This window comes from Aotus nancymaae, unplaced genomic scaffold, assembly GCF_030222135.1.
Source record: "Aotus nancymaae isolate 86718 unplaced genomic scaffold, 86718_ANA_hifiasm-v0.15.2.pri h1tg000004l, whole genome shotgun sequence".
Lineage (NCBI taxonomy): Eukaryota > Metazoa > Chordata > Mammalia > Primates > Aotidae > Aotus > Aotus nancymaae.
Window position 1 is genome coordinate 40139006 of NW_026988415.1, and position 19716 is coordinate 40158721.

General features: G+C 46.9%; 1 protein-coding gene across 6 annotated transcripts in view; it reads right to left on the reverse strand.

Moving 5' to 3' along the window:
• The window catches only part of FRMPD3 (FERM and PDZ domain containing 3), a 147904-nt gene that overhangs the window by 18085 nt on the left and 110103 nt on the right, over positions 1–19716 (reverse strand). For all 6 annotated transcript variants that reach the window (XM_064361916.1, XM_012451683.2, XM_064361914.1 and 3 more), the window contains 5 exons: positions 18282–18418; positions 17824–17950; positions 15458–15547; positions 13604–13783; positions 2363–2507 (listed from right to left, as the gene is read on the reverse strand). In XM_064361916.1, the coding sequence (XP_064217986.1) occupies positions 2363–2507; positions 13604–13783; positions 15458–15547; positions 17824–17950; positions 18282–18418 (679 nt within the window). The remainder of the gene's footprint in view (positions 1–2362; positions 2508–13603; positions 13784–15457; positions 15548–17823; positions 17951–18281; positions 18419–19716) is intronic.

Sequence of the window (19716 nt, forward strand, 5' to 3'; positions counted from 1 at the left end):
TTCAAGTTCTCATGTTTCTGACCAGAAGAGATAGGGAAGGAAGAGCAGAACTTTCTCTAGGTCTCTGCCCCTGAGCTGATTATTTCTACCCCAAGAAGGAGAAGTACTGCAAAAACAGAGACATTGCAGTGGTCCATCTGGCTCCTGCATGGACACAATGGCCCTGTGCTAGAGGCAACCTGAGCCCCCATATTTCTGCAGGCCCAAGGCGGCTCTCAGGAGCCAGGACGGTGGTGGCAGGGGGGTGTTCTAAAGTCATGTGTAGCCCATAGAGAATGCAAGGAAACAGATTTGCCTTTGGAAAAGCAACACAGAATGTTGGAATGTGTTCAGTGAGACTGCAGGAACACAGGAAGCACATATCCCTCTTGTGCTTGGTGCCACTATCCCCAGAGCCCCAGAGCCCCAGAGCCCCCTTGGTGCCACTATGCCCAGAGCAATGGGAATACTTGGGGCTAGCATTGCCTAGGGTGCTGATGGGATGACAAAAAACTGTTTTAGACAGGGTGGGACTACAGAGCCACCTCCAGTGCCTTTTGAAAGTGTATTCCCCCCGAATAATCTTCACTGTCATATTTTGTCCTTGGCTGGGCTCCAGGTTCTTCACTTTATCTTCCCTTTTCCTTTTCTTCTTCTCTAGCCTGCTCAGTACAAGGTATAGTTTACTTGGATGGAATTAGAGAGAGGAAGACCAGAAGTAACAGTGATAATGCTAATGTTGGCTTTTCCATCATTCAGCCATCTGCAGGTTTGCTAATATGGCCGCCTCTTCAGAGCTGTTCACCTGGAGACATGCAGCAACTCAGCCCCCTGGTTTCTCACTGTTCTGTCAGTTCCTTTCCTTTTCTATGTGGAATCTCTTTCTTTCTTTTCTTTTTAATTTCTTCCTCAACCAAATTATGGAAATGTGGAATCTCTTTCATATGCCTTGGGACCACCTATCCTTTCCCAAATCTGTGTTTGGCAGATTGCCATTTAGTTCCTGTAGACAATGTCATAAGATGTAAACTTAGCCATGTTATGATGATAGTGATGAAGAGACAAGAGATGAGAAGATGTGTATAGGTCGGCGGTGTCCACAGCCCTTTAGGTCTGGGTCATCCATCAGGAGTGTGTTTCTGCTCTCAAACACCTCAAGCGAGACCTCATCTGACTACTGTTTGTTTGTTTTTCAGAGAGAGTCTCACTGTGTTGCCTAGGTTGGAGGACAACGGCAGGATCTCGGCTCACTGCAAACTCTGCCTCCTGGGTTCAAGCAATTCTCCTGTCTCAGCCTCCCAAGTAGCTGGCATTACAGGGACCCACCACCACATCTGGCTATTTTTTGTATTTTTTTTTTTTTTTTTTTGAGACAGTCTCACTCTGTCATCCAGGCTGGAGTGCAGTGGTGTGATCTCGGCTCACTGCAACCTCCGCCTCCTAGGTTCAGGCGATTCTCCCGCCTCAGCCTCCCAAACAGCTGGGACTACAGGTGCATACCACTACACCCGGCTAACTTTTGTATTTTTTGTAGAGACAGGGTTGCACCATGTTGGCCAGGCTTGTCTCAAACTCCTGACCTCAGGTGATCCACCCACGTTGGCCTCCCAAAGTGCTGGGGTTACAGGTGTAAGCCACCATGCCTGGCCTACTTTTTGTATTTTTTTTTATTTTCTTTGTAGAGATAGTGTTTCACTATGTTGGTCAGGCTGGTCTCAAACTCCTGACCTCAAGTGATCTGCCCGCCTTGGCCTCCCAAAGTGTGATCTGACTACTCAGAAAACCACAGCCTTGAAGAAAGAAGAAATAGTCAAGCAGCGAGGGCAAGTGGGCTGAGAGTATTCAGCATGTGAGGAGTGCAACTACTGGGTGTCAGTCTTAGATTCACTCATGATTTGTGGGGGCTGGGTAGGGGAGCACTTACTGCATCTATGTGAGCCTTAGGTCTAATATGTGGAATACCTGCTCGTTGAGCCACCTCTTTTTGCTCCCACCTTTATACTCATTTTCATCTCTACTTCAGCTGAGCCAGAAAACCTGCAAATATCCTTTAGCTCTCTGCACCTGTAAAGCTTTGCCTTAGATCCAATGCAATTATTTAATCAGCTCTATTTATCATGTTTGCTGTTTTCATCATACATTCATTGGCTGACTCAATCACAGTGTTGTCACAGGTATCCTTTGTAGAACAGGTACATGTGAAGGCCAGCTGTGTTTCCCACTGGGCTGTGCCAGCTAGGATATGGTGCTACAGTGTTGGCTCCTGGCAAATCAGGCACTGTGGGCACAGGGTGAACACTAAGGCAGAGAAGTTCTTCCCTCCGTGTCTCCAGGGTCCAAAGGGCCTCTGGCACACCAAAAACCAACCGAGGTTGAGCCCTACCTGCCTTGATCATTGGAGGTGGAAGTGGCTGGCTGGCAGGCCTGGAGAAGACCATCTTCCTGGAATCCAGCAGGAGGCGGCAGTACCCCGCAATCAGGCAGGCAAAATTGGTGGCTTCGGGCCACTCCATCAACAGCACCAGAGGCTGCAGAAGAGAAGGGAATAAACATGAAGACATGGAAAGGAGGGAGGCAGATACATTTCCAGAGGCATGGTAGCTAGGAAAAGACGACTTGCATAGTTACAGGAACCATACTTTCTGAACCAAAAATTGAGGCACATGGCTTGACAAATAGTTTCTTCTGATTTGAGAATTTCTTTGTAATAACCTCTTACCCAGGTATCAAAATTAAATCAACCTTTAATTATACATTTAATGAACTACCTTTACTGAAAAGGACTAAAATTATATAACTTCATGTGAGTGCTATGTAGCTGTATTCGTGTTTGCCAGGGCTCAGCAGATGTACAGGCCAGCTGGGAGAGCGAGGGTAAAGCTAAGAATCTAGGTTAAACTTCAGAATGGCCTGGAACACCCTCAATTCTAAGCCCCTTGGATGCAAGAGCTATGTCTTGCTCATCTTCACATGTCCCTTTAACACCCAGAACACCTCCCTGGACATAGAGGAATCTCTGTGGAATCAAGTCATAACTCTGCCTTTTGAGCCAAAGTCTTTCCGGCCTGCAGCTCAGCTTGGAGTGTCATGTTCAGCTGGGCGTGGTGGCTGACACCTGTAATCTCAGCATTTTGGGAGGCTGAGGTGGGCAGATCATCTGAGGTCAGGAGTTTGAGACCAGCCTGGTCAACATGGTGAAGCCCCGTCTCTACTAAAAATACAAAAATTAGCTGGGCATGGTGGCAGGCACCTGTAATCCCAGCTACTCAGGAGGTTGAGGCAGGAGAATCGCTTGAATCAGGGAGGTGGAGGTTGCAGTGAGCTGAGATTGCACCACTGCACTCCAACCTGGGTGGTAGAGTGAGACTTCATGCCAAAAAAAAAAAAAAAACAGCATCATGCTCTATCCCCTTTCCTTTATTTCCCTGTGTCCTCAAGATGTTAATTAGTGTTTCTTAAAAGAGCTCCTTGGTCAAATATGTTTGTGACATTGGGTTAAATAACACTATGCAGACAGATTTACTATGAGAATTCTTAAGACCTTTTAATATATAGTTGTGTACTGGGAAACCTCAAAAGACAGGCTTTACTAATCTAAGTTTTCTGAATTTATTTGACCTCAAAGATCTATTTTTATTGAACATCTCATAGTAACAAGATTGTTGTGTTGTTGGTGTTGTTCTTGCTGTTAACCCACCTTGGGAAATACTAGCATACATTGTTGACTTCGGTTCCTAACACTAAATCAGTTAGATTAGTCCTGGGGTTAACTGGTTAACTGTTTAGAGACGAGGCAATGCTGTTCAAGAAAATCAGCACCATTTCAAGAAAACCTACTAGTATCTGTATTATAATTTTAACTGTGGCTTGATTAAGGTTGAGTGAGACTGAAGTCAGCCTTGGGGACATTCTCCTTGGAATAGGGCAGTGGTTTCCAGATAAAGACCACTGGAGACTGGCTAAAGAGGGAGCCATGGGGCTGTGGATCACCCAGACCAGGTATTAAGAACCAGGAGAATTAGGCAGGGGAATTGAGGTCCTTCTCTGACCAATGAGGAGGCTACTGCAATAGTCTAGGAGAGAGGCAGTTAGGGCCTCCACTAGGGTGGTGGCTGGTCCAGTAAAAAGGAAGGGACATTATGAAGACCTGCTAGAACTTGATCACTAACTAGATTAGCCTTCTTTGTCTGAATCACCATTACCTTGGGCACAATTCTGATTCCAAACCAGCTCAGCTGTTAGCTAAAGTTGCACCAGTTTTCTTTTTCTCAGGATTCCAACAGAGAGCCTGAGAAATTTTGTAGTTCATATAGGCCAGGGGTTGACACACATTTTCTATAAAGGGCTAGAGAGTAAATATTTTACGCAGTGCGGGTCACAACAACTCTGCCATTGTATATAGTGTGGAAATAGCCACAGATAATCTGTAAAGTAAACAAATAGGCATGGCTGTGTTCTAATAGAATGTTATTTACAGAAACAGGCAGTGAGTCAGATTTGGCTCATGGACCGTAGTTAGCCACCTGATCTAGAAGTGAAACTTCTTTTTTGCCTTTTTTTTTTTTTTTTTAATAGAGACAGGATCTCACTATGTTGCTCAGGATGGTCTTGAACTCCTGGGCTCAGGTGATCCTCCTTGGCCTCCCAAAATGCTGGGATTATAGGCATGAGCCACAGCACCTACTGAAGTGAAACTTCTTCACAGCTAGAAACAAATCATTCATCACACATCTCAAGTTATTACATTTGCCAACAGCGATCACCTTCTTTGGAAATTCTTCTCTTGGCTTCTGTTTCTGTGAGCTGTGTTCTTGTTCTATAATCTGACCATCTTTACCTCTCTTTGTCTGGCTCTTCATGTGCAACCTCCTCACCCTAGCTATATCCTAGGCTCAGTGTACAGCCCTCAGTTCTCCATCAGGGTGTCTGCTTTAACCTCCATGCTGGCGATTCAAAAATCAGCATGCCCCTTGAATTCAATCTACTCCCTTGAATTCTTTTCCCATTGCAGAAATCATATAGTGCTATGTCTGTACTACACAATCTTGCATTGGATCAAATACTAACTTGGATTCTTTCATAGTTATTGTACATCCAATTGCAATGCATGCCACGATAAGGCATTTGGACTGTGCCCCATAGGCAAGAAGTTAGTGATGCTCCTATGGAGTTCATGCAATACCATTAGGAGGAAAAAGGAATATTCTGTACCCTGAGGAACAACCGTTTTTTTTTTTTCCAGTGAGAAAGGGGCCAGAGATGAGGTACTACTTTTTAGTCATTATTGAAAAGGGGTAGAGGAGATGTTCATACCTCCAGATAATGAATGCTTGTCAGTCACAAGAGAATGGCCAAACTGGCATACAACAAAATAAAAAAGAAGTATGAAAAGGAAATGAACTTGGGGGGCAGGGAGTCAGATACCCCTTCTTGCTGTACCCCCTGCTACTGATGGCAGAAGGATATGCAGATACAAAGGTCTGAGTGTAAATGGTAGCTACCATCATTACCACGAGGGCCCAAGACTCACTAGGCTTGCCTCAGGGGTATTCACATCACAGCCATCCCCACTGCCACTGCTTCATTTCAGGACCTTATTGTCTTCCTGCCAGATCAAAACTCCTCAAGGTACACGTGAGTGGGTGGCCAGTGTGCTGAGACGCCGAGCCTCTTGGTTTCTTAGTCCTATTGCTTCTGGCCACAAGCTGCCTCGTTTAGTTTGTATGTATGCCTTGTTTGTCTGTATGTTTTGTCACATAAAGTGTGACATTTCTCATGATAGGGAAAAGGTTGGGACAAACGAACCCAAAGACCTCCAATAACCTCCTGACTGGCCTTTCTCCTTCTAGTTTCTACCCACTTGAAGCCACTTCACCTCCATATTGTTGCCTGAAGGTTCTTTCTACTTTATTATTATTATTAGTAGTAGTAGTAGTCATAGCAGTAGTAGAGACATGGTCTTACTATGTTTCCAAGGCTGGTCTCAAACTCCTAGCCTCAAGTGATCCTCCCACCTCAGCCTCCCAAAGTGCTGAGATTACAGGCACGAGCTACCATCCTTGGCCCTGAATGACCCCTATAGCCTCTTTCTTTCTTTCTTTTTTTTTTCAAGATAGAGTCTCACTCTGACACCCACACTAGAGTGCAATGGCACAGTCTCGGCTCCCTGCAGCCTCCACCTCCTGGGTTCAAGTGATTCTCTTGCCTCAGCTTCTCGAGTAGCTGGGATTACAGGTGTGTGCCACCACACCTGACTATTTTTTGTATTTTTAGTAGAGACGGGGTTTCACCATGTTGGCCAGGCTAGTCTTGAACTCCTGACTTCCAGTGATTTACCTGTCTCAGCCTCCTAAAGTATGAAGGCTCTTTCTAAAGCACAAGTCTCATTGTCATTTAAAATCTTCAATAGCTCATCACTTGTAGGAAAAAATCCAACTGTCTTACAATGACATACAAAGACCTTCAGGACCTGGACCCAATCTTCCATTAACTCCACCGGTGCTCTCCTCCCATCACTGTCCCTCACCTTATACTCCAGCAATGACAAAGTATTTACAGTTCCTCATGTTCTTTCACATCTCCATACCTTAACCTATGCTGTTTCCTCTGACTGAAATGCTCCTGTTCCCTGCTTTGTCCACCCACAAGCTGCCATGAAGTGGCTAGATGCCTCCTGGAGAACATGATCAAGTGAAAGATGCATCCATTCATTCCAGAACTGGGCCAACCTAGTTCCTGCCCTCATGGAGATTACAATCGAGCAAGAAATAAGACATAACCCAAATCAAATAACCTTGCAAATAAATATAATTGTGAGGTGTGATAAGTACTTTGAGGAAAACGCATAGAGAGCTACCCAAACGTAGAATGTCCTGGAGTGGTACATGGGTGGGTAAGTGTGAATGTGTGCGTGTGTGACTAATTTGGTTTCAGAAGCTGGAGACAGCTTTCAGAAAATAGCATCGGCTGGCAAATATAATGTGAGACCATTTGACCAAAGTAGAGGCCGAATGGCTGGCTGACTGATGAGCTGGCTGGCTGCAGAGCAGTCTGACTCACTCACGCCCTGGTTGACAAGCCAGCTCAGGACAGACAGAATGCCTAACAGCCTCACATTCTGACCGCTGAGCTACCTGGCTGGTTGGCTAGATGGCTAATGGGCAGAATTACTGACTGGAGGCTGTGAGAATGGCTGATTGACTTAATTGTCTGACCACTTCAATTTCCCCTCTTACCCCAATATAGCCCAGTGCCAGTAATAAAACAGCACGAACGCAAAATCCTGTGCACAGAGAGGGCCAAGCACATCCCCAGTTGGCTCAGCATAGCACAGCTCATCAGGAGCCTCTCCTTGGCATCCCCAGACAGCCAACTTGGCCCCAGCATGGGCCAAATGCAGCTCGCAGTAAAAGGAACACAGATGCACTTTTTGCCAACAGAAAAATGAAATTTTTGCCAACAGGTAAAAATGAAATCAAAGGCAGGCAAACAAAGAGGTTGGACAGGTTCCTTAGAAACCTTCAAAAACAACTTTTTATTTTAGATAGGATTTTAATAATCATGGTATGTAATGTAACGCTTGTCCCTACAGAAAGCACTAGAGCAATAAAGCTCAAACATGAGAATAGGAGACATGCTGGGCCACAAGATAGCCCTTGGGACATTCTTTTGATGATGTATTTTTCCACCTTATGTGCTTCTGTGGTAATGGGGTATGGTAATGGCCCAGGGATGCCTCACTCCCAGGCTGCCATCTCTTGAAGAAAGATATTTGAATACTACCTCGTGTTTGCTCCACTAAGAGCAAGTAAGCTAATTGAAAACTAATTAATATGCCCAGGCCATCTTCAAATATATCATGAGGAAAGGAGAATGGAGTTGGAGGCATGAGCCAACCAGGAGAAGATACAGCAGGGATTAATTTGACATACTCCAGCCACATCTTCCCAGGATACCCTGGGAGCTATCAGACACTTAACACTCTGAGATGCCAACTAGGAAAAGGATTTTCCCTGGGGTAGCCTTGGCTTACTCTAGCATCCCTGAAAACAGGAAAAGGATGGAATCCAGGGGCCTGGGGGGGAAGGGTACAAGATGATGGTCTAGAGACCCAAGGGATCAGTAGATTTGGTTCTTGCCTTGACAGCACTGGGAAAGGCTAATTGGGCACAGCCAGCCAATTTGGGGGCAAGGCAGAATATCACTTAAGGCAGTGGTTCTCAGGCCAGATACAAATTAGAATCACCTGGAAGGCCGGGCACAATGGCTTACGCCTAATCCTAGCACTTTGGTAGGCGGAGGTGGGCGGATCACGAGATCAGGAGTTTAAGACCAGTCTGGCCAACATGGTGAAACCCCATCTATACTAAAGATACAAAAAATCAGCCAGATATATTGGCGCATGCCTGTAATCCCAGCTACTCGGGAAGCTGAGGCAGGAGAGTCGCTCAAACCCTGGAGGCTGAGGTTGCAGTGAGCCAAGATCACAACACTGCTCTCCAGCCTGGGCGACTGGGCGAGACTGCTTTTTGGAAAAAACAAAAATCACCTGGAAGTGGTAAAGACCTGTGTACTCCTGGGCCCCAACCCCCCAAAATTCTGATTTTTAATGGTTTGGGAGGAAGAGTGTGGGCATCCAGTGGCTTTTAAATTTTTACATGTGATTCTAATGTGCAGTCAGGGCTGAGTACTACTTTAAATGAATCATCTTAATTTCACCAGACCCTTCTAGAATATTCCCAGACCAGAGTCTATCTAGGGGGAAATGGGCCAAGTCTGGTTTCTAACTTCCATGTCCCCTGTTGAGGATGTTCAGACAGTCCTTCTTCAGTGTATTCTATGCAGTGGTGTGCTGGTAAATATTTCACAACCAGTTTCTTTCTTCTTCCTTCCTTCCTTTCTTCCTTCCTTTCTTTCTCTCTCTTTCTTTCTTTCCTTCTTGATCTTGCTCTTTCACCCACACTTGGAGTATGGTGGCATGATCATGGCTCACTGCAACCTCTGCCTCCCAGGCTCGAGCCATCCTCCCACCTCAACCTCCCGAGTAGCTGGGATTACAAGCACAAGCAACCACGCCTGGCTAATTAGGTATTTTTAGTAGACACGGGGTTTCGCCATGTTGGCCAAGCTGGTCTGGAACTACTGGCCTCAAACAATCCACCCACCTCAGCCTCACAAAGTGCTGGGATTACAGGCGTGACCCACTGCACCCGGCCCACAGCCAGTTCTTTCAAGTAGTAATTTGTAGCATTGGCCAATTTCCCTGGTGTACATACTCCCACCATGGCTGCTTTCAAACTATCAACATGATGGCACTGAACAAAGAGTTGGGGAGAGATGTGCCCAGCTGGCTCTGATGCAGTGTGTGAGCCAGCTCCAGCACACCACTGGCCCGGTGCATAGATTCTTACTGGGCCATTCTCTAGTGAGAAGCTTCCCAACCCAGCTCTCCCAACTCGTTGCCAGAGCCACATCTCACTAAACACAAATACTGCTGATATAAGAAGTTTTCCTTTACAACCCCAGCCAGAATTTTGTCCTTCCCTGTATTTCCCTAACATGGTCTTGGTACCTCTCCTATGGTATTTCCTTTAGTGTGCCATGTATTTGTGCATTTCTTGTTTTCTTTGAGACGGAGTCTCACTCTGTCGCCCAGGGTGGAGTGCAGTACCGCGATCTCAGCTCACTGCAACCTCCACCTCCTGGGTTCAGGAGATTCTCTTGCCTCAGCCTCCAGAGTAGGGGGGATTACAGATGTATGCCATGATGTGTGGCTAATTTTTGTATTTTTTGTAGAGACGGGGTTTTGCCATGTCGGCCAGGGTGGTCTCGAACTCCTGACCTCAGGTGATCCACCCACCTTGGCCTCCCAAAGTGCTGGGCTTACAGGCGTGAACCACCGTGCTCGGCCGTATTTGTGCATTTCTATCCTCCAAGCTAGGTAAGCTTCTTGAAGGCAAGGAGCCATGATTTTCTCTCTCTTTTTTTTTTTTTCATTTTTGTGGAGAACAGGGTCTCACTATATTGCCCAGGCAGGTCTCAAACTCCTGGGCTCAAGTTATCCTCCCACTTCTGCCTCCCGAAGTCCTGGGGTTACAGGCATGAGCCACTGTACCCAGTAAGTCATGATTTTTTCTCTCTTTTAATTTTTTTAAGTTTTTTGAGACAGAGTCTCCCTCTGTCCCCCAGGCTGAGATGCAGTGGCACGATCTCGGCTCACTGCAACCTCTGCCTCCCAGGTTGAAGTAATTCTCCTGCCTCAGCCTCCCAAGTAACTGGGATTACAATTGTGTGCCACCACACCTGGCTAATTTTTTTGTATTTTCAGTGTAGATTGGGTTTCACCATGTTGGCCAGGCTGGTTATGAACTCCTGACCTCAAGTGAGCCGCCTGCCTTGGTCTCCCAAAGTGCTAGAATTACAGGCGTGAGCGACTGTGCCCAGCCTCTTTATATAAAACAAAAAATCTGTGTTTAGCATGCTTCCCAGCAACAGCAAGTTCATATTGAATGACTGTTGAATCGAAACCTTGATCTTTTTTTTCTCCCTCAATCTTCCCTTTTTCCTTCCACCACAATATCATCTATTTTGCTTCTGCTGGGCACACAGCACCATTCTTCAGAGCACTTGGGACCCATGAAACAGGCAGCAGGGCTAGGTCTCATAGGACATGTGCATTGTCTGTGCAAGAGTGGTATGCAGGGGAGAATATGCACCCATAGCTTACTGATTTCGTGTGTTTCACATCTGCTTTTTTTTTTTTTTTCTCATTATCACTGCTGTCCTTCCAGCACAGGCCCTTGGCCCTTCACCCCTGGACTAGTGCCATGAGCCCTCCTCAGTGCTCTAGCTCCACATTAGTTTTGCTCTCACCCATCTTGCACCCTGGTCCAAGTCAGCTTTTATTTGATCACCCCTCTGCTCAAAGACCTATCATAGATTCTCACTGTTCTACCACATTGAGTCTAAATTCCACAGACTGGCCTTTGAGGGTTTTAACCAACTTGTTCTGCCCACCCCCAATCTCTGCAATCTCTTTGCTCGTTATTCTCCTCTCCAGCCAAGCAACTATGCTTATCGACCTGCACATATGGCTTGCTTATTTCTGTGCTTGCTCCTTGCCTTTGAACACATCCCACTTCTCTCTGCTAATTCATGCCTATCACTTCAAGATCCAGCTTAAAACACCCTCTTGTGGGAAGCCAGATCTGGTTAACTCCTTCCTGTTCTTTTGTTCCGTGTTCCACATCACACTTGTCTATAACATTTACTTCATATTACGTTTTCTTTACTGATGTTTTGCTTTTGAAAAAATAACAGGTCTCATTCATTGAGCACTTATTGTGTGCCGCGGGCAGTGTGCTAAGACATTTTATGTACATTTTCTCATTTAATACTCACAACAGGCCAGGTGCGGTGGCTGGCTCATGCCTGTAATCCCAGTACTTTGGGAGGCAGATGCGGGAGGACTGCTTGAGCCCAGGAGTCCAAGATCAGCCTGGGCAATATAGCGAGACCCTCATCTCTAAAATTAAAAAGAATAATCCTGACAAACAACTTTTGAGATAGGCATTTCGTTTTGCAGTTGAGGGAATTGGGATTCAGAGAGATTAAGGCACTTTCTCAAGGTCACACAGCTAGAAAGTAGTAGAGCTGGGATTTGAGCCTAATCTGATTCCAGAGCTCTATACATGTTCTGATGTTGTGCTTTTAAGGCAGGTCATGTGTCTTCGTGAATCCAGTCTCCCCAATATTATCATCCTTCCACCACAATATCATCTATTTTGAGTGTAGCCTCTCCAGGGCAGCATTCATTCCATAACTGTGGCTGGATCACTCCTAGAAATAAGCATAGTGCTCCTCACTCAGGCAGCGCCCACTGATCCCCTGCTCAGCCTGTTTCCTCCCAGAGCTTTGGTCATATAGGGCTCAAGCCTGTGCATTCTTAAAGTGGTTGCATTACACAATCACCTAGGAAACTGAAAAAAATAAATAAATCCTGATGCCTGGGCTTCATCCATGACAAATAAAATCATAATCTCTGAGAGTAGGACCCAGGCATCTGCTTTTTTCTTAAAGCATTTAAGGAAACTCTACTGTGCAGTCAATGTTGAGAATCACTCAGAACACAGAAGACTCAGTTGGAAAGCTGTGTCTCTATTTTAAACCCCTTTTATTTCTCAGGCAGCCACATCTCTCCTGCCTGCCTTGTCTTGCCTCCCCCCTCCTCTGCCTGTCCATTTACCCAACAACATCTGAGGAGGGCAGCAACCATTGGTTGAGGAGGTAGCCACAAGCCAATTAAACATCGGCTCCAAGCCAGTTCCTAAACCAATGGGAATCCTGTGACTCACAGGTAGAAAAATTAACATATTAAAGCTTTCTGGGTTTCACAAAGACAAAAATAAAGCAAATAATTCGCTCTTTTAGAAACAGCAAACACTCCACCTCTTAATCTGCTACCAACATCTCCCCCTGGGAAATCGTTTAAGAAAGGAAAGTTGCAACTCCTCCAAGAGCTTCCGCCAGCTGGCAGGCAGGCCTGCCCCCAACCCACACTGGTCACTGGTATTCAAACAGGAGAGCTGTGGAGGGGGTGGCTGACCAAGACTGCCAGACTTTGCACAGGCGACAGCTGCTTGCCAGTCCGAAGGAGCAGATCTATGGGAATGAATCTAAGGTTCTGGAAGGGCTGGACTCTGGGAGGTGAAATAAGGACAAGGCTCTGCATGTTCCCCTTATTCCCAGGCCCTCTCTGTTCTGTTCACACGCTCAGACACTCCCTCTTCAATGACTCAAGGTGCATGTGCTTATGGCAGGGCCCCCCAACTGGTGTGCACACGGAATGGGTAGAGATAGGCCAAGATATTCGTTCCTATAGTTTCTGGGGCAGCCAGGCAGAATGTGGGGTGGACAGAATCTCTGGGGCTGCTCCATATACCCCAACGTTCTACAGGAATATTTTCTTTTCTTTTCTTTTTTTTTTTTTTTTTGAGGTAGGGTCTCACTCTGTTGCCCAGGCTGGAGTGCAGTGGTGCAATCACAGCTCACTACAGCCTCGACCTCCCTGGCTCAGGTGATCCTCCCACCTCAGTCTTCTGAGTAGCTGGGACCACAGGTGTGTGCTGCCATGCCCAGCTAATTTTTGTATTTTTTGTAGAGACAGGGTTTCACTATGTTGCCCAGGCTGATCTCAAACTCCTGGACTCAAGTGATCTGCCCACCTTGGCTTCCCACAGTGTGGGATTATATGCGTGAGCCACCACGCTGGCCTGTGAATATAATTTTATATGTGTGCTATGATATGAGAAAGAGGGGAAGCAGTGGCCTGGGGTTAGCCCCAAATTCTCCAGTTTCCCTACCCTGTGCTGAAGAACAGTGTCAGGCTGATCTGACTCTCCCTAGCCTTCCTTAGTGCTAGCTGAACTTACTATGTGATCAAAACAGCATGTGCTAAAGGGCTGAGAAGGGACAGAAAGATTAGCCCAAAGAGGCCCAGGGTCGAACCACTTCAGAATCACTGAACCTCACCTAACAGACTCAATTTCTCTTTCTTAAGTTTACTTCTTCTTCTATTCCCAAGGCCTGTTCCTGGACAGAAGGAGACTCTCAAAGCAGGGCTTACCTTGGCATCCATGATGCTGGTCTCCACCCGGGCCACGCCCTGGTTCTCCCGGAACAGCTGGATCTTGCTGATCTTGCTGAACTCGGACAGCACAGTGGTGAGGTTGGTTTTGAGGTCAATAACATGGCTGATGCCATGACGGGGTCCCACCAGGAGAGTGGTGGCCGACTGCTTCTCGTCCTGGTGCCCAAGAATGGCAGGCAGTATTCACAGAAAGAAGGGTGGAGGAGTTGGAGAGATGAGGCAGGAGGAGGAAATAGAAAACATGCATTGGACTCTGCTAGTGGGATCTGAAAATATCTGGGGCTCAGTGCCAGACTGGACAGCCTGGAGGGGAAAATGGTCTGGGACAGAAAATGATTCCTGGGATAGAGCCCCAGATTATGGGTCCAAATGGGCACCTTAGCATCAGCAGCAGGTTGAGTAAAGAGTGCAGCAGCAGGACTGGCTCTAGCAAAATAATGAAGTAGGTGAGGTTTGTTCGGGGGGCCTTTGGAGCACCCTTCCCTACCAAGCCCCAGGGACTTTCCATTTGTTGCTGCAGGCCATTTGAGGCCCCCACCCAGTGCTCCGCCTGAGAAGGTGGCATCCCATGTCTGGTCTTTACTCTCCCCCTACCAACAGCCACTCAGACTTGCACTTCTCACCCAGGCCAAAATCTAAACTGGCACAGTAACTCTGCCTAAGATGTTCAGGGTTGATTGGGTACTTCATGGCAGCCTCCCTCCTTAAGCAGAGATTTGCCTATTAATGGGCACTCTAGCAGGTATATGGTCGATAGAAGTTTTAGCAGTAGTAGGTGGGTGGGAGAAAGATTTGATGGCGTATGAAGGAGGTGGGAGGGGACAGTGGGCTTTCAGTGTTCTGCAAATCCCCGTATGTAAATGGCTACCTCTTGGCCTGAAGGGCTGGTTTCCCTTAAGAGGTATTGACAGACTCCTTGGAGCAACCAAGCCTGGGTCCTCTGGTGGCCCATTCCCTGGTATTAGCATCACCCTGAGGAACCTCTTGTGTCTGTCTATAGGCACTTTGATAAGTAGCTTTCCATCGTTGTGCCACACTAGCTGACAGTGTACCCCTGGGAGCAAGACAAGCACCTGGATCCAATCAGCAAGATCATTTGCATTCCCTTTCACCAGGGTAAACTAGCCTGGGGCACAGTCTTAGAGTGGGACCAGCTGTGCCCCGCCCCAGAGCCTTGTTCCTGCAGCAGAGGTGCTGGGCAAGCAGGGGAACTAGAAGGACTCAGGAAACTTAGGGTAGGGGACTGCGGGAGTATGTGTAACAAAAATGAAATAGAGCAGGCGTTGGCAAACTATGGCCCATGGGCCAAATCCCGACCACCACCTATTTTTTATGGCTCAGGAGCTAAGAACGATTCTTACATTTTTTAATGGTTGAGAAAAAAATCAGAAGAGGCATGTTTTGTGACATGTGAAAAGTACATGAAATTCAAATTTTCGTGTCTATAGTTATTGGCACATAGCCACACCCATTTGTTTATGCATCTCTGTAGCTGCTTTCATGATCTTACAGCTGAGTAGTTGCCACAGTTGCCCGTATGGCCTGCCTCTAAAACCTAAAATATTTACTATCTGGCCCTTCATGGAAAAAGTTTCCTGAGCTCCAAAATTGAGGAAGAGGAACAAAAAAAGGTCATGGAGGGATACTCAAAACAAGTATCTCCTCCCACTTTATTATTTTACCAGAGGCAGGGCCAGGGAGGGGAGAGGTAGAAGGAGGAGGAAGAGGAAGGCAGGCCTTTAGAAATATTTGCCCCTCCTGCCCCCACACCTAAGGACAAGAACCAACAAAGGGCTCCCTCCCCACATTCCCCCGTCCTGCCCCACTGACCAGGCCCACAGTGTTGAACAAAACGCCCGTGAAGGTAGGAAGTTCATTCAGAATTCGTAGATACTGGAGCTTTGCCTGAATTGCAGAGCCCTGTGGAAAAACCCATTCAGAAATATCAGAAGCCTGAGGAGCACAGGAAAAGCAAAGCCATGTTCTCAACGAGGAGTCTCAACATCCTAGGACAGTCACCTGTCAGCAAGTGATACTGTGGAGATGTGAAGATGCCCTCCATAAAACTGCAGGAAGGTTCAAGTTTGGACAGCTCTTCCCTCTAGCATCTCATCTCCCTTTCTAAAACCTTCTCCTACCTCCTGATCTTCATTCCTGAACTATCCAGCTTACTCATTTTGTTTTGGGTTTAGTTCCAACTAACTCTGATGCCCCACCTAATCTATACCTCTCTCCTGAGATCTTTCAGACTCCTAGAGTCACCTAGATGCTGGTCATTCCCCAGCTGGGGATCCCGCTCAATACCTTTCATCCTAAGTACTCCTAAGTTCCGTAGCTGCACTTCAGGCATTCCTGGTCTCTATCAGCATCCCCTGGGCAATCACGCCAGAAACCTGTGAGTCACACTGGACTCCTCCTTAATTGTTTCATGTGAGGGCCACCAGTTACCAGAGCATCTGTGTTCTTACCCCCTAGCTCCTTTTCCAATCTATCCATCCCTCTTCTCTAGCCAGTCATTGCCTTGACATTCCCACCTGTGTCAGGGTGACAGCCAGGACCTTCAGGACTGACACTCATTGTTTCCCTCTTTTCCTCAAGTGCCTCCACACACCGCTAGAGGGAGCATCCTAAAACATAAGTTTAATCACATCAACTTCCTGCTTTAAGCCCTTAGTGGCTCCCAGCTGCCTACAGGATGAAGTACAACCCCTTTCCTTGGCACACAAGGCCCTCCATGAACTGGCTCCTGCCAACCACTCTGGCCTCTTCTCTTGCCTCTACCTTTACCCCTTGCACACAGCTTGCATTCTCTGCATTGCTCAGGCAGAATGATTTGCATTTCTGTCCTTGCACCATGGTCTCTCATATCTCTGGGCCTCCTTTGTATACATGGATCTCCCTGCCTGGGAAAGACTTCCTCCCATGACCCACGCCCATGGATTCATCTAGACATACTCTGTCTTTCAAGACCCAGCTCTGGCCTATTTCACCCGCCTCAGGCTGGGCTTAGTATTTTTCCTCTGTGCTTCCAGAACACCTGTGCCTAATGCACTGTGTTAGGACTGACTACTGTGTTTCTCCATCAAGCTGTGGCTGACTCCGGGGCCAACACCAGGCCCTCTTCATCTTCATATTTCCAGCCCGAGCACGGGGGTGCCTCGAAAAAAATGTTACCTGAGGAGATGGTGGTGAGCACTGATGCTCTCAGTTGAGAAGAAAACAATCTGATTAAATATGCACAGTAAGGTGGGAATGGCTTAACTCTCTGGGGAAATTTACATCTTAAAAGAGAAACTAGTTGGTAATGCAAGAAATCTGGAATGGGAGGAATATATGGGGACAATTACGTCCCGTGTGTACATCTGCATGCTGATTCTAGTGCCTCTCACCACTCTTCTGCTTCTTGGGCAGGAAGCACAGGCAGACCGAGCCTTACAAAGCTAAGAAGCTGCTTCGGGGCTCGGGAAAGCAGATAGTGGGAGTCTGTCAGAGCACTAGAAAGTGGAGGCAGTAACCTGATCCCTCTCCATTCTACCCAGTGACCCATTATCCAGGTCAGGTTTTGTGCCCCCAACTCCCCCCTTTTTCCCTGGGCTGGGGTTTTGTTTCCCACAATTCCATATCCCAGGACTGATGAATTAGAAAGCTATTGAGGTACAGAGGTATACTTCCTTTTTTTACATTTTATTTATTTGTTATTATTTTTTTTAAATTAAAGACGGTGTCTCACTATATCCCCAGACTGGGTGTCAAACTCCTGGGCTCAAGCGATCCTTCTGTTTCGGCCTCCCAAAGTGCTGGAATTACAGGCATGAGCCACCACGCCAGCCTAATCATTTCCATGGAAAACATGTGCCTCCCCAGGATTCAATGCTTTCCACGTGACAGATGCTCAATTGGCACTGACTAACTGGTAAAAGGATCTGAGAAATGTCTCCTCCTGCATCTTGGCCCCTTTGCTTTGAGGACCCTGAATTCTCTCAGTGATGTGTCACTGAACTGTCTCTTTGGGATGCTCAGGCTTGGGGAAGACTCCTCTTCATAACTGTCCCCACACCTGGCCAAGCCATATGTGTACCCTAGTCAAACGCAGTGGTGAGGATGCCCAGAGGACCAGACCCTGCTGCAGAACCACCCAGGATCTCCCTGTGGCCAGTAGTGCCTGAGCACCGTGCCTAGTGGCCTACTCTGGATACCTTGGTGCCACAGGAAGGATGTGTTTGGTGAGCCTTCAGTTGCTGAGAGAGAGATTTCCGGAGGTTCTTCTCTTTGATGCCCTGCAGGAGGGAGGGGGGAAGAAAGGGTTCCAGACCCCACTCCTTCCTAAAAGCAGAAGAAAAGTAAGAGATTAGTGAGAAAGGCAAAGTGGGACAGAGAGAAGATGGTAAGACAGAAATTGACTGAATCTGAAAGGTAGAGATAGAGGAATAGAGACTGGGAGAAAGAAAAAGGGACAGGGACAGGGAAATAACATTAGCCATAGTTCCCTAGTAGAAGCTGTAGCTCTAGGGCTTCGTGGTCTAGATATGAGGGACTCCAATTCTCACTCCCATCCCATGTCCTACATTTCTGAAAAGCATAGCATAGCTCAACAAGTGTACCTTTTCCCTACACAAATATTTGCCCCATCACAAAGGGCCCCAGCCCAACTCACTCCACATTCTTGAGCGAGATCTTCTGACTAGGTCGAGTGGCTGAGACAGTGATATAGATGTGGAGCGCAGCAAGGCCCAAAAGCATCTCTGGCTTGGGGTCCATTCCAAAGCGTTCTCGAATAACATCATTCCGACTCTGTGAGAGAGGGCAGTCCAAACCTATCAGCTGAAGGAGACATTCCTTCCCCACCCCCTGATCTACTCCCTTACATCCCAGACAATACTCATGGTATCAGTAAGGCATGCTAGATCAAGGGACAGAGGAAGGTGCTCCCCTTGAGCAAGAGACAACACAGGAGCCTGAGGTTTCAGAGACTGTTCACTTCATTCAGCAGATATTGGATAGGCTTCTTCTCAGTGACAGGTGCACACAATGGCAAGGTACAAGCAGACAGTCCAGTTCACTGCAAAAGTGAGACATGGCACCACTTCCTTTTTTTCTTCCTTTTATAAGAGACCTTCTCACATTTTTTCTTGGGGGTTATACTCACCCCCAAGCTATACATGGCTCCTTTACTAGCTCAGATGGAAACAAGGGGAGAAACATATTAGGAGGATAGGGCCCTGGCCCAGAAGCCCAGGGTAAGAGCTGGATTGCAAGGATGGGGAGGCATTCTGCTTCTTGATGTCTGAAGGACAAAAATATTGATGAGTCAATCTTCCCTATGCTATCCTAGAGGAGGTCTCCAGGAACTACTGGCCACGGGTATGACAACCCCCAAACCCTGAGAGTGACAGCCCCAGCTATCAATGAGTCAGCCTTGGTTAGACCAGTTGCCCATTTTGTTAAAGTGGAACCAGGATAGACTAAGGGACTAGGGAGCCACAGTGATATCACTATAGTATAGGAGAGAGTGGAAAAGGATTACATCATCAACGATCATCTATGCAGAAAATTCAGTGGAATCTATTACAAAAAATTACTACAGCTACAGTCTTCCCTCGGTATCCGTGGAGGATATCTTCTAGGACCCCCATGGATACTGAAATTTGTGGATGTTCAAATCCTTTATATGAAATGCTGTAGTATTTGCATGTAACCTATGCAAATCCTCCTATATACTTTAAATCACCTCTAGATTACTTATAATACCTAATATAATTAAACTGCTAGGTAGGACTGGATGTGATGGCTCATGCCTGTAATCACAGCACTTTGGGAGGCTGAGGCTGGTGGATCACCTAAGATCAGGAGTTTGAAACCAGCCTGACCAACATGGTGAAACGCTGTCTCTACTAAAAATACAAAAATTAGCTGGGCTGGTGGCACATGCCTGTAATCCCAGCTACTCTAGAGGCTGAAGCAGGAGAATCACTTGAACCCGGGAGGTGGAGGTTCCAGTGAGCCGAGAGCAAAACTCCATCTCAAAAAAAAAAAAAAAAATGTTATGTAGGCCAGGCGCCATGGCTCATGCCTCAAATATCAGCACTTTG